The following is a 14096-nucleotide window of genomic DNA, read 5'->3' on the forward strand; positions in this document are numbered from 1 at the left end:
TATTAATTAGCATATTGGAGGTCACCTACTCGAACCATTATAATTGAGTCGTTGAACGTAAAGATCTGATTATTAGCTCAAGAGTTATTTATGGTGTATTTTTTTATTTCTCTGTGCTTACTTTGCTCACAACGGATACCGTAGATTGCAGGTTTCTAATCACCCGTGCCAAACTCAGCTGGCGCCAATCGGGCTAATTTTGGCGAGAGAATAGATTTGGCAATCTCCCATTTTCAGATGCCACCGCAGATTTGTAAAGCTAACGTGAGAACCGCAACGGCTACTAAGATCGTTTCAAAAGATACTGTTGCTAATTTTAAGTTGTAAGCTATAATCTAACAACAGTTTATAAGTATAACATCAGTATACTACGCAATATTGTCAATAGTCTTCTCTCCAATGCGTGTTTGACTTTTAATTGGAAATCTAAAATTGTTTATTTATTTTTTAACGCGCTTCACTAACTTTAGTTTTAAGAAGAAGATAACTGAATCCCACCAGAAAGAACTATTTTTCTCCCATTACCCTTTTACCTATAAAAATAATGGATTCTATTTCTCGCAAAAACCGAAAGAAACGAAAATTTCAACAAGGGATTATATACGAAGGAAATGCTAATAAATTAATCAAGAAAGAATCTGATGATAAAAGTAGTATAAACATTTCTCCTAAAGAAGTCTATAATTCATCTTTTGATAAAAATGATCCTGAAAGTTCCATTCCTGAATCTGATGTCCACGAATTTGTTTACTTTAAAAAAATTTTGGACACTTTGAAAAGTGGTGTGCCTGATGAAGATAGAGGTATTACAAGAAATGATGGTTTTATCTCCTTTTAATGTTATAGTTAAATAGCAATAACACGATTTTTTTCTGAGTTATGCAGTTTTTAGAACTTCATAAGAATCAATATTGTATTCAGAGTTGGCAAGGTTTAAGGACAGAATGGATTAATCCACGGTTTAAACCGTCCTGTCCAAAACCCTTTTATTCAAATGATGTCACAATTTTAAAGAAATATTGTGAAAAGTAAAAGGGTAAATTTTGAGAAGGAAAAATGAAGACAAGTTTCTGTTTTATTTAAAAAGTCTACTATTATTTTAAATATTGCATTATTTGTAATTATGGAATAAGATATTTACTATTTATTTATAATTAAAGGATAAGGTATTCGCTTTTGTTGTTCATTGAATTGTGGAGCTTCAAAAGTTACTTATATTCCTTTACTAAGTTAAAGCTAATTCAGGGGTCTGTTTAGAAGAAATTTGGGTTCGTTAGCGGACCCTCCACAAAATATTTTACTTCAGAAATGGACCCTTCACAAAATATTTTACCTTTAAAACAGACCCTTCACAAAATAATTTGTCTTTTAATCGGTCCCGTCACAAATTTGCTTCTCTTTATTATTGTTTTGTTAGTCGAGTAAACCCTTCCCAGGTGGGAAGGGAAGAAAGACAGGTGTAAACGAACTAAGTTTTGCCTTCGGCAGACGCTTCTTCCATTATTCGTTCAAAATAAATATTCTGCGTTCAGCAGTATAGGCTAAATACCAAATATTTGTATGTTGCATCTCTAATTTAGTAGCAGCAATTGCTGTTTATTTTTTAATATTTAATTTTTTTTAATTATAATTTTACAGTGTTGAGCACAATCTTGTATCTATTTACAATTTCTAAACTCCTTGAAAGACTTTTTTGCAATAGGGATCCTTTTTGCACAAATTCATAAAAGCCAGACCCTGGTTGATAAAATGTGACTTAACATTTATTTTATATTCACAAATTACGAGTAATTTTTTTCACAATTTTACAAAAACGGACCTTTCAGAAAATGTCTGGACAGACCCCTGGCTAATTGTATAAAAAGTATTAAATATTTATTAATATATGTAATTATTAAGTGTACAATGGTTACACATATAGAATTTTTACCTTTTACTAATGTTCAAGGTTTTGGACACTTTGAGACAGTAAAACCCATGTGTCCTGTCCAAAACAAGTTTAGGACGTCCAAAACCCCAACCTTGATAGTATTTTTGAAATGCATTAATTTTAATGAACATTTCATTCATTGTGAATAAGTAGAGTTGTATCGATTTTAACCTCACTAGTTGATATAAATTTTGATATAACTTTGAATTCTTTAAATGCTTACACCATTTTCTTCTCTAAATTAGACTCAGTATATCTGAAATAATATAATTAATACCAAATTCTGATTATCTTCTTTCGTAACTATTGTAAATTGAATTCCTATTTACTGTTGTTATTCCAATTGATTTTACCCTTTGATCCCTTTGATTATTTTAATTTATTATTTAAATGATTATATTAAAATAAATATTAATAATATGCTTACATTAAACTTATTTGAATTTTTATCCTATTTTAGCACTATTTGTTTTAAATGCCTTAGAAGAGTCTAAAGGAAAAGAAATAGAATTGTCCTGTCATCACAGCACAAGCCGTTGCATTGAATCATTGCTCTCATTTTGTACAGATGTTGGCATGTGGAGACAATTCATGACATCATTTTCAAATGATAAAGTAACTGTATGCACTAATCCAAGTGCAAGTCACATAGTAGAACTCTTAATTCAATTTGCACTTAAAAATATCAAAGTAAATACCTATTTTATTTAATTTTTTATTAATTTACTCTGATTTGATTTTAAATACATTAAAAAAAGGATTTGTTAATATTATTTTTACAATTTTATTAAGTAAAAACTATATATACATATGAACCTAGTTAAGACAAAAATAATTTATATAAATTTTTGTTTTAGACTAGCAAAACATTTTCCCTTTAGATTATCTTGGCAAACAATAATAATAGTTTATGCAAGGTAAATTTACTACCGTTTAGCGGTACCTTCACAAATTCAAACTTTAGGAAAAGCGGTAGTTTCACAAAATACTTTGCCAGCTAACTTTTATGAAAGGTAGCACATGTTTAGTCAAATAGTGCAATATGGTAAACCTAACTGGTCGTTTACGCATATCAAAGTGAGCTTTATTTTCTGCTCAGTTTTTTTACATGAAACGATGAGCCCTCTGTAAACTTCCCAGGCAGTCAAAATTCGATCATTATCTTAAACACTATTGTAAATTTATTCTAACAAACCTTTATTTTTTATGAAAAAAATTTTTTTTCTCTGTGAAACATTTTTTTTTTTCTGACCTAGTCGAAAATGTTCTCATAATGAAAATAACTCTTAGTGCTAGTAGTGTTAAATGCATGTTTTTATTTTTATTATATTCAAGTTGAAATTTAACTAAAGACAATGTTTTTTAATTTTGGAACAATTAAATTTGGATACTATTTTAAGCTCAAGATTTTACAATCATAAAATTATTTTTAAACATGTGGGGGAAAACATGTATAAATTTATCACTCAAAAATAATTTTTATTTGTAGTGACAATTTTTGAAAATATTTTTTTACTTTACGCTATTTAATTATTAGTTTGTGGCTCTCCATGTATTTTCTTGTTTTACTTTATTTTTGATAGTTAAGGATTCTAATATATATATTTGTAACAAGTTTTTATAAGAAATATATTTATCTACCAGTTTTAATTCGTTTTTACTTTTCTTAGTTCTCATTTCTATGCAAAAAAAAAAGTTTTCCATATAATTGTAACTTTTATTTCAGAGTTCGTCATCAGTTTTAGAAACAAATGATAACACGTCATTTTTCCTTACCTGGATTGTAGAGTTTGGAAATTTTATTCTAGAAAATTTCACTGACTGTCTTGAGAACCAGTATGCTGCTCACATAGCAACCAGTGTTATCAGGGCTTTGGGTGGAGATATGAGCAAGAAACTGAATAAAACTAAAAAAGGTGTTTCTTTAGGTAAGATAAATATTTTTTTTTCTAAAAGAAAATAATAGTTCTTGAATATTAATATTTTTTCTTTAAATATTCACCCAAAATTCAAAGTTCATAAGTCAAAGAGCAGAGGTCTGTCCCAGGCAAATTTACTGTTTAGCGGTACATTCACAAATTCTGCTTAAGAAAGTACTTTTGAAAAAGCAAAATCTAAGATTCTCCTCTCTACCCTTTAAAATTTTGTTTTTTTATTCCCGCAAAAAAGAATAAATTCCGGCTGAATTACGCATTTCAACGCTTCCTCTATAAACTTAACAGGAAGTCAAAATTCAAACATTATTGTAAATTTATTCGAACAAACCTTTTTTTTTCTTCTTTTTTAGAAATTTTTTTTTTCCCAAATGAAATTTTTTTCTGTATAAGCTAGTCAAAAATGGTATAATGAAAATAGCTTTAAGTGCTACTGTTAAATGCATGTTTTTATTAAATTCAAGTTAAGATTTAACGATGGACAATGATTTTTCAATTTGAATGCAATTTTTAAACTCAAAATTTTACAGTAGCAAAATTGTTTTTGAATATATGAGAAAAAGTCTATAAAAATTTAGCAGACATAAATGATTTTTATTTGTAGTAACAATTTTTGAAAATATTTTCTTACTTTACCATGTTTTTGTGTTGATTTTTTAATATAATTTTTAATTTTCTCAAATTATGTCTAAATTTTTACAAAATCGGTACCCATCAAAAAAAAAACCTAGGCAGACCCCTGAAGAGAATACAAAGTTACTGCATCAATAATGGCATGAATAACTTTGAGTATGAAGAAAACATAAATACTAGTATTGAAAACGCAGATGAAATGTTTCTTCCACTGTGGAAAGAACTACTGCAGAAAGTTTCTTCAAACCCAAGTAGAAGAAATGGAGGAAACTCTATTTCAAATCGAAATATCAAATATTAAAATTATATTTTAACAATCTATAATTGTAATGTAGTTGTAATAATAGTGTTAATTTCTAGGTTATTTATTTATCATTAAATTGCTGAAAATTAACAAGCAATTAGAATGGAAAATAAGTATAACGGATATAAAAAATTTAAATAGCCATAATTCTTTATTTTACAGAAAGGAGTGTTTGAATAGTAAGACCTATTTCTCTAATTGTGATAAGAACTGTTAAAATGTAAACAAAATTTATTAAAACTACTAAATAGACAAATTATATACTACTACAAAATAGACATTAAATTCACAAGAACAAATAACGTTCTAATTTTTATAATCGAATAATGTTAAGTATTTGATTCTTCTGATTGGTAAATACCATACTCAAATTAACTCTTAAATAATATAATATATAAATTTTCAAATTATGTAAACTAAAGTAAATCATTTGTACGAAGTTTTTATTTTTTATAGTAGATGTGAAAAGCACAATTATAAATTACACAATATTAAATTTGTTTAAATTTAAGCTTATCTTATAATACTTATTCTTTAACAATCATATTGGTCATTTTTAATTTAATAATTTAATTGTTTTTTCCAGCTTGTCGTGTTTCTTCCTGGTTTTTTTTTTTTTTTTTTTTTCAAATCTTTTCCGATGTCCACATCACTTCAATATCGGCCAGTGTCAATATGTTTCAATGAAACATGTTTCTTTCTGGCAAAATGCAAACCTTGAATTAAAACTGTAATGATTGTTTGCATTTAGATGTTCACAGAAAAGTATTTACTCATTATTTTTAATTCTTTCTCCTCAATTTAGATGAAGCTTCTTCTAATGGTACTTCTTCTATAGAAGAAATTGTTTTAGAAAACATTCCAAAGGAGTTTAAAGAAAAACTGAAACTTTTGTCTAAACTAGTACGCAAAATTGAAAACATTGCAGGTAGTCATTGTTGCATTTTTTTCTTCAACTGAGTCTTAAAACTGGCTAATCATCCTTTGTATGCTTCTAATATGTCATATTTTCTTTCAATTATTACTGTTACTAGCTAAATACTGTTATGAGAGATTCTTTTAGAATAGAACATTGTGTTTTTAACATTAACCTTGATTTTTAGCATAATGTTTGCTATTATTAAAAGTCAAAATTAATAATTAATTTGCTTTTCTTTCCTCATTTTATTGCTACTAAATGAGCATTAGAAATTTTTGTTGTTTTCAAAAATACATAATAAATACCTGTTTGTCTAAAAACATATATACTTTGCAGTTATATTTATTTCAATTGATAATGACTTACTATATAAACAAAGCTAAAACATAGAAACTTTAAAATTAGAAAACTTACTATTTATTATGTTTTTAAGATTCCTGATTAGTTTAAGATTATTAGTTGTCAAAATTTAGTTTAAGATTATTTGTTAAGAATTCCACAAGACAAAATAAAGAAAATCTTATTACTGAAAAGTAAATCAGATTAAGCATATAAGCTATAAAAAAAAAAAAATTCTGATTTTTTTCTGTAAAATGTTTTCTTACCTTAAAATGTCTTGTTATAATTTTGTAATCAAAATATAATTATCCTGAATATTGCAACAAAAATTACAAAATTGTTTAAGATTCAGTTTTTTGTATTTTTTTTTATGTAGAATTTTTTTTAAATCTATTTATTTAATATTATTCAGGTAGCATCAAAAGAGGGAAAAATCAGGGGAATGTCAGGAATGAAACTAAAATGTCTAAAAAGTCTCGCAAAATAAATAAATTTATGTGTAAGGGGCCTTAAAGTCTGATGTTTTTTTTATTTATATATATTTCGGATTTGTAAAATTTTTTTTTAATGAATTCTTTATTTTCAACCTTATTGATACTTAGATGTGTTTTATCTAATCAAAGAATGAAACTAATTTACAAATTCAGAAGAAAAAAACAAAATAAGTAAGTAACATTTAAAATAATAAATCAAAATGGAAAAGCGCTTAAAGCAGCTGGATCCAAATTTGTTTTATTTTAATTTATGAAGTCGGATAAACAATTCTAGCAGAAAACGAAAATTATAAAAAATTTAAGATATGTGTGTTAGTAGGAAAGCACTTCATTAGGGGACACACCGCCTGCTAACACACAGGAGCCTTTCAGTTGTCAGTGGGGAATCCAAAAACTGACAGTGCCCCGAGGCCCCATAATAAAAAAGCAATTAGAAAAATTTTAATGTAAATGCAAATATAAATAAAGGGCATACAATCACAAAGCAAGTCTTTTTTGTTTCTTAAAGTAAGACGTAAAGGAAACAAAATAAGACATAAGAAATGCCCACGAAAAGAAAAATAAATAAAGTTACAGTTAGAATAGCCACATCAAAATAATATATAAATTGCCAAATCATTAAGAAAACTTTAGAAATAAATCAAGTGCTGACTAAGTGTTTTCATTACAGAAGAAAAATGGGAGAGAATTTCTCACCCTTTCTCAAAAACAGGGTGAGATTTCAAAAAGTTAAGTAAGATTTCTAAAAATTAAAAAAAAAAAAATTCTTAAATTTATAATACATTTCTAACATTTTCTAATTTCTACACCATTGAATATTTTCATTGAATATGGAAAATGTTCCATGTCTACTTTTTCATCAGCTGTTCTTATTAAGTTGCTCAAATGCTCATCAGTCAATCTGTTGCGATATTTTATTTTAATTTGGTTTTGGGTGCTAAATGACCTTGAAACAGGTGCTGAACTATTCGGAATCACTAATTAAATTTGTAGCATTGTACACACGCTTTCCTATCCTCTACATCTGCCAGCATAGGATTTTGAATTATTTCTGTTACAGAATAGTGAAGTTCGCTGAAGTTATTTCCATGTTCATACTTCTTGTTAGGTCTTCCAGCATAGTCTTCACAGACTTCAAATTTTACAAATTGCTGTAAATTGTTGATGAGGGAGTTTGGTAATTCATTAACAGCTAAAAATAGAGCTAACTTTAAACAACTTATTATACAGGACTCATTTTTTTTCTCAACACTTGCCGTAGCTATTTTCATGTCTTTTTCAAAATGGCATAAAACGAAGCTTTTTCCAAAATATGAGAGATTCCTGCATTTTAAAATTGATTAATAGAGTGTGCGAACTTCTCGCGTTAATCATTTTTTAATGCGAGAAAAGAAAAAAATATGCAAGGTTCTCGTACTGTAGTGAAAACACTGACTGGCCCCTTTTTTTTAAAAAAATCTTGAAAAGAAAATGAAAAATTACTTTGTGATTGTTTGTCATTTATTTATCTTGTTGTCATTTATTTAGTTTTGATTAGTGAATCCCGCAGCTGAATCGTGGTGACACGGCAATATTGTGGCAGAATGTTACTGAGTTCTTGCAGTAAGACTTTTCCTTTGGGAAGTAAAAAATTTTGGTTTTATTGTCTGTTCTTTTTATCTTTTCTTCAGGATTATATTCAAAATTATATGCTATTCTTGCGCATTGGAGTGGGGAAAAACGGCTTGTAATTTTTCTATTTTCATTTGAGAATAATGAAATAAAAAGTTTGGTTTTCTTTTTTGTAGAAATATTTGTTCTATTTTTATTTTTTTTTTGGCAGTTATTGCTATTTATTTCTGCATAGTTTTTGAAATCCGATATTTTTAATCTGATATTGTTTATTACAACAGCTGAATCTTGAAATGAAAACACGCATTTGTAATCATCTTTTTAAAGAGTTAGATTTAACGTGATTTCGCCGTCAATCTTTTTTTTTGTCATTAGTTACTTTGCTATGGATTTCACTATTTTAAATTTCATGATGACTTACAAAGAAAGAAAAAAGGCATAATTACTGTGTTTTCTCCCTACAAAATGCGAGAAAATCGCTCATAATTATAGAATAAAAAATATTACGTAGGGTGACCCGGGGTAATTCGCGATCACTCTGTTTCTGGGGTANAAACCGTATTCAATTTTAAAAATTTTTCTGAAAAGGTTTTTTTCTTTTCTTTTGAAGTTGACTCTTTTATTACTTGAAATTAGTAACATACATATTTGTTATTATTAAAAGTATCTTGCAGAAAGATATTAATGCTGGAGAGGTTTGTCTCAGAAACCCCCTAAGAAATTCTGCCACAGGATTAGTGAAAAGTCTTAACAGGAAATGTAATGTTATTATTTACAAAACAACATTTTTCTTAGATTACATGTTATTTTTCTTAGATTACGTTTGTGAAAGTTATGGTGCTCTTGTGGTGGAAGCTTTGATTTCTATTCTGAGTAAAAGAATTCCTAAATATTGTAGGAAATTGATCAAGAATTTGGCCTCTAATCTTTTTGATCAAAAGGATAATAATGGGTAAGAATAACTTACATATTTAATTTTTGTTATTTACCAAATAAGGAATATTAACATGACAAATGGAACTTTATTAACAAACCTTATTTCAATATTTTTCAATTAAATAGCAAAGATCTGAAAAAGTTTATTGCTGAAAGTTGAATAGATCCTAAATAATTCATTTTTAATAATTCACAAAAAGAAAAGAAAAAAGCATTTGCTTGATTAGTGTTTAATATAAAGCCTATTCTTTCTGTTAGTTAAGCAGTTCATAATTTGTTAGTTAATAATTTAGGCATGTTACTAGAATGATATGTATTGTATATAGTAAGAATGATTGCACATGTTTTTATATGAATACAAAACAAAATAATTTTAATTATAGTGAATGAATAAAAACTAAATAAAAATGCTTGTTATGCAAATTTTTGTTGATGATAGTGGAAAAAAAGTCTAAATGGGAACATACATTATGAGGTACGAAATCATTGGCTAATTATAAATCAAGAAAAAAATTGCTCAATTATAAGCAATATTGTTTTTGTTAGGGTTTAGAAAGGAACATTTATTTTATTTAAAAAAGAAATACCGTTTTAACTTATTTTTGTTGCAATTTATTTCAAATATTTAAAAAAAAAAAATAATAACTTTTTTTATATGGGCAATTTGTAAAATATATAGAAGTTTTTAAACAAAATAATTTCTTTAGACTCGTATTTTCATTTTATTTATATAAAATTCCAAGCATATCCGCTGAATCGAAACAAATCTGCTGAAATTTGTTTTACCTGTGTTTAAAAAAAATTTTTTTACCAATTTAAGTGTTTTAATACTGATTTTACAGTGTCTAAGTTGATACACTAGTTAATGCAGTTAATTACCGAATTCACACTAATTGTTTCTTTTTCAGTGTTCCTGTTGCTTTTCTACAAAAGAATACCTCATTTGTTATTGAAAAGATGTTTGAAGCGTCAGATGAAGATCTTCAGTCTACATTGTGGACAAAATACGTTGATGATAGTTTTGAACATTTAATTACTCATCGAATTAGTAATTTCATTGTTCAAAGGTTTTTTGACTCTGTCAAAAGTACAACTTTAGTAAGATAACTTCTCAATCTTTAAATAAATAATTTTTGCTGTTCTTTACTTTGATTGAAAAAAAAGGTTTTAATCCATTTTGTTTAATTTTCTATTTTATTTAAAAATATATTAATAAAATAACCAAAAATAAAATAAATGAATTAATATGATATGTATGACGCTTATTAATTGACTTAAGAGTAAATTTATAAAACAAATAAGGGTAAATTTTTGGATTTTTTCATTTTAAGAAGCAAAAGTTATTTTGGAACTGTTTTCATAGAGTGTAGAAAAACACTCTTTTCTGTTGGCGTAGGAATGTTAACCAATGACCAGCGTAAAAAAATTAATGACAAAAGAATGAAGCCAGATTTAAATATAATAAATTTCCATCTTAAGCTTTAATTTTTCTGCTTGCCGTATTTCTAAAATATGGAGGAATAAAATTTGTTTAGGATGATTGGAAAACTCTCCTAATTCCATAGATAATCTATAGGCTATCCGTTTTCATAGAGTGTAGTTGTAGTTCATGAAAGTAGAAGTTTATGAAATGTTTTCATAAAGTGTAGAAAAACGCTCTTTTCTGTTGGCTTAGGAATCTTGTCCAATGACCAGCGTAGAAAAATTAATGACAAAAGAATGAAGCCAGATTTAAATATAATAAATTTCCATCTTAAGATTTAATTTTTCTGCTTACCATTTTTCTAAATTATAGTGGAATAGAATTTATCTAGCATGATTGGAAAATTCTCATAATCCTATGGATATGGGCTATCTGCAATCAGAGACAAAAATATATTATAAAACAATCTATGGCATAATTTGTTCATTGATTCAAGTATAGCGTAGGAATGAATAAATCATCAAAAGCCTAAGAGAACCTAAAATAACTTAGCGCCAAAACTGAAGAAACTTGCTCTAAAATAAAAAAGAATAGTTTATTAAATATTACTTAAAAGCAGAATTGAATATTTCCCAGGGCTCGAAAAAACTCAGAAATATTTTACCCGTCCCTGAGGACGGCTTGTCCAACAATGTACCCGTCCTCCTTTGAAACTAACCCGTAGCTTCTAAATAAATAAAAATATAATTTTCTCTTATTTATTACAAGCATTTATATAAATTGCACAATGGATTAGTAGTTTCTAGGATTACAATATACAGTAATAAAAGAAATACTAGGTTACTAATAGTAACCTAGCATTTCTTTTATGAAATAATTTAAATGACAAAGGTCAAGTTATCTGGAGTGTCAATTTATCCGGTACTGTGTTTTTTAAATGAATCGAATATTACGTTTGCCAGTTCCACAATCAAGACAATGATTTACAGAGGTTTCTGCACAGAAATCTGAAAGGAGTTTTCCATTTACGTAGATGTTCATAATTGCGTTTAACGCTTCTTGTTTAAGACCAGTACGTAATGTTTTTTGTTTTTTTTTTTGTAAGTTCATTGCTGAAAAGCCCTTTTCAACCGCTGCAGTACTCCCAGACAGAGAAAACATCAATTCCACCATGTATGTTGCTGTATTTCTGTATTAGAGGGTCATTTTAGAAGTGAGGCGCTAGACTCTTGTAAGATAACAAAAATTGAAAATGTATCATGAATATTAACGGAAAAACAGCCGNGTTGCTGTATTTCTGGATTAGAGGGTCATTTTAGAAGTGAGGCGCTAGACTCTTGTAAGATAACAAAAATTGAAAATGTATCACGAACTTTAACGGGAAAATGGCCATCCGCGCGGACGTCGGATTCGAGAAATTTGTTGTCCGCAGAGAATTTTTGACCGCCGAGGACGGGCAGTTTTTCGAACCCTGATATTTCCAGTTAACTGATAGGCTAGTTATACCAAAGTGCTAGTTAATTTAGATTGTCAAAATGGTTCTCATACTTTAAAATGATTTTTATTTCCTCTGCTTAAAAATGATAACATAATGTATATCAGATTTTTCTTTATTAAAATAAGATTTTTGCATTTTACTCCAATTATTATTTTTTTATTATTATTTTACTATTATTATTTTACTATTATCTTCAGCTTTAAATTTATACTAAGCCTAACAAATTTAACTTGTTGAAATACACACTTACAGTGCAGTTTGAAATGTAAAAATATTATTCAGTTGGAATCTCCTGAAAAATTTAATGTTTTTGCCATCTGCCTTTTATCTGTAATCTTATACTCAGATCCATAAATGCTTTTTAAATTATTCAATTATTTTTTGTCTCATGTTACTTAATTTTATTTCTTTGTTATTTTTTTGAATAAACCTAAACAAGATTTAAAATAGTTTCAATTAAAATATCTGTTCCTTAAAGAAGTTGTTTCTTTATTGCAGCTACAAGTCATGAGTGAAAAGGCTGGAAGTCTTTTTAATAACATTTTGGAGGCTGAAATGTTTGGAATTTTTCTGTCAGTTGCTTCAGCTTGTAATCGACTGAAAGCTCACCAAGCTTTATTTATGAAAGTACTACATTTTTTAGATATATTGATTTATAATTGCTTGTATTAAATCTGTACATTTAATAAGTTTTTATTTGATAAGGTTATTTAATATTTTGTGATTATTTCTGTATTATGCCTTTTGCTGCAGTGTACAAATTTTTAATATTATCTTATTGCACTATTTATGGAAATAGATAAAAAATACCGAACATCTGAGACATTTTTTAATTTTTCCTTTTTACTTATCACAGCAACCATGCATTGGCAGGGTTACCACTCCACATGGAAATTCTGAAAAATGCTGGGAATTTAAAAATCACCTAAAATAACAGTGATAATGCAGGGAATTTCAAGTTTTTTCTTATAAGCTGTGAAAATACAGGGAATTTTATTTCTTATTTTCGACTTTTAAAAGTGGTGAGCACTCAAGTGCTACCTATCGAATATTTAAGGATGATATTTCAGCTATACTAAACTATTTTTTTTACTATAGCATTATTTGTTTAAAGTATTTTCAGCTGTTCCTTTTTTCCTAAAGTTTTATCAGTAATTATAACTAGTATAGTTAGCCCAACACATCTCATCTTCTCCTTCCTAATCCCCAAAATTAGCAGGGCTAAGCAATGTCCATGAAATTCATGACCCGGAGGAAGTCGGCCACCAAAAGTGGGTTATCTGAAATGTCCTCTTCTCCAGTCCAGGATATGTTGGGGAGAAGCCTGCATGTTGTTGCACCTGGGACAATTTGGAAAGATTTTAACGCTACCCTCGAAAGAATGAGATTTAAGGTGACTGCTGGTAAGCCTGGTAATCGCCGTCTGATCCTTGCGGTTGCTCTGACTGTTGAGTGCACCTCCTGGATGGGTGCTCTGATACCAGTGATGTTTGGGGGGTACGAGCCAGGAAACATTGACTTCTTTTTTCTCATACAAGAGCGCAATAATTGTGTTTTTCCCCGTAATATATTGTGTTTAATGTGTACAAGAAAAACACAGGGAAATTTTTTTTCTCCGCAATTGAGAGCAGGAAATTTTGGAGTTAAAGCTTTATTAAAGTATTGTGGTATTAATTAAAAAATAAAATTCATATCATTTAAATTTGCTGAGGTGTAGAATACCATGCAATTTCATGTTTGCTTTGAAAATGAGGGGTATAGAATGAAAGCCAAAAAATAATAATAAATAAATTCTATGTTCATTTTAATGCTAGATCCATAATTTCGTAGTATTAAAATAATTATATTATATTTTATAATGTTTTCCGGGATGTCCCAGTATTCACATAAGAAATAATTTTCACTAACACAGATTTTCAATTAAAAATTTGAAATATTTTCATGATTCTATCATTTTTATTGATTATTATATAATTGTTTGCATTTGCTATTAATCACAAATATCAAAAACGAGAAAAAGTTTTATTATTTAAATTAATCTCACCCTAGTTTTGTTGGGGGGGGGGGGGAAATTT

The 14096-nt window shown here is 27.9% G+C and overlaps 1 protein-coding gene across 1 annotated transcript in view; it reads left to right on the forward strand.

Moving 5' to 3' along the window:
* Positions 1 to 247: 247 nt before the first annotated feature.
* LOC107455909 (nucleolar protein 9) overlaps positions 248 to 14096 on the forward strand; it is a gene marked incomplete in the record, with an annotated part of 19908 nt that continues 6059 nt past the window's right edge. Inside the window, 7 exon segments of the mRNA XM_071179409.1 lie at positions 248 to 803; positions 2391 to 2620; positions 3657 to 3858; positions 5607 to 5729; positions 8981 to 9116; positions 10009 to 10198; positions 12520 to 12648. Coding sequence (XP_071035510.1) covers positions 545 to 803; positions 2391 to 2620; positions 3657 to 3858; positions 5607 to 5729; positions 8981 to 9116; positions 10009 to 10198; positions 12520 to 12648 — 1269 coding nt within the window.

This window comes from Parasteatoda tepidariorum, chromosome 4, assembly GCF_043381705.1.
Source record: "Parasteatoda tepidariorum isolate YZ-2023 chromosome 4, CAS_Ptep_4.0, whole genome shotgun sequence".
In the NCBI taxonomy this organism is placed as follows: Eukaryota; Metazoa; Arthropoda; class Arachnida; order Araneae; family Theridiidae; genus Parasteatoda; species Parasteatoda tepidariorum.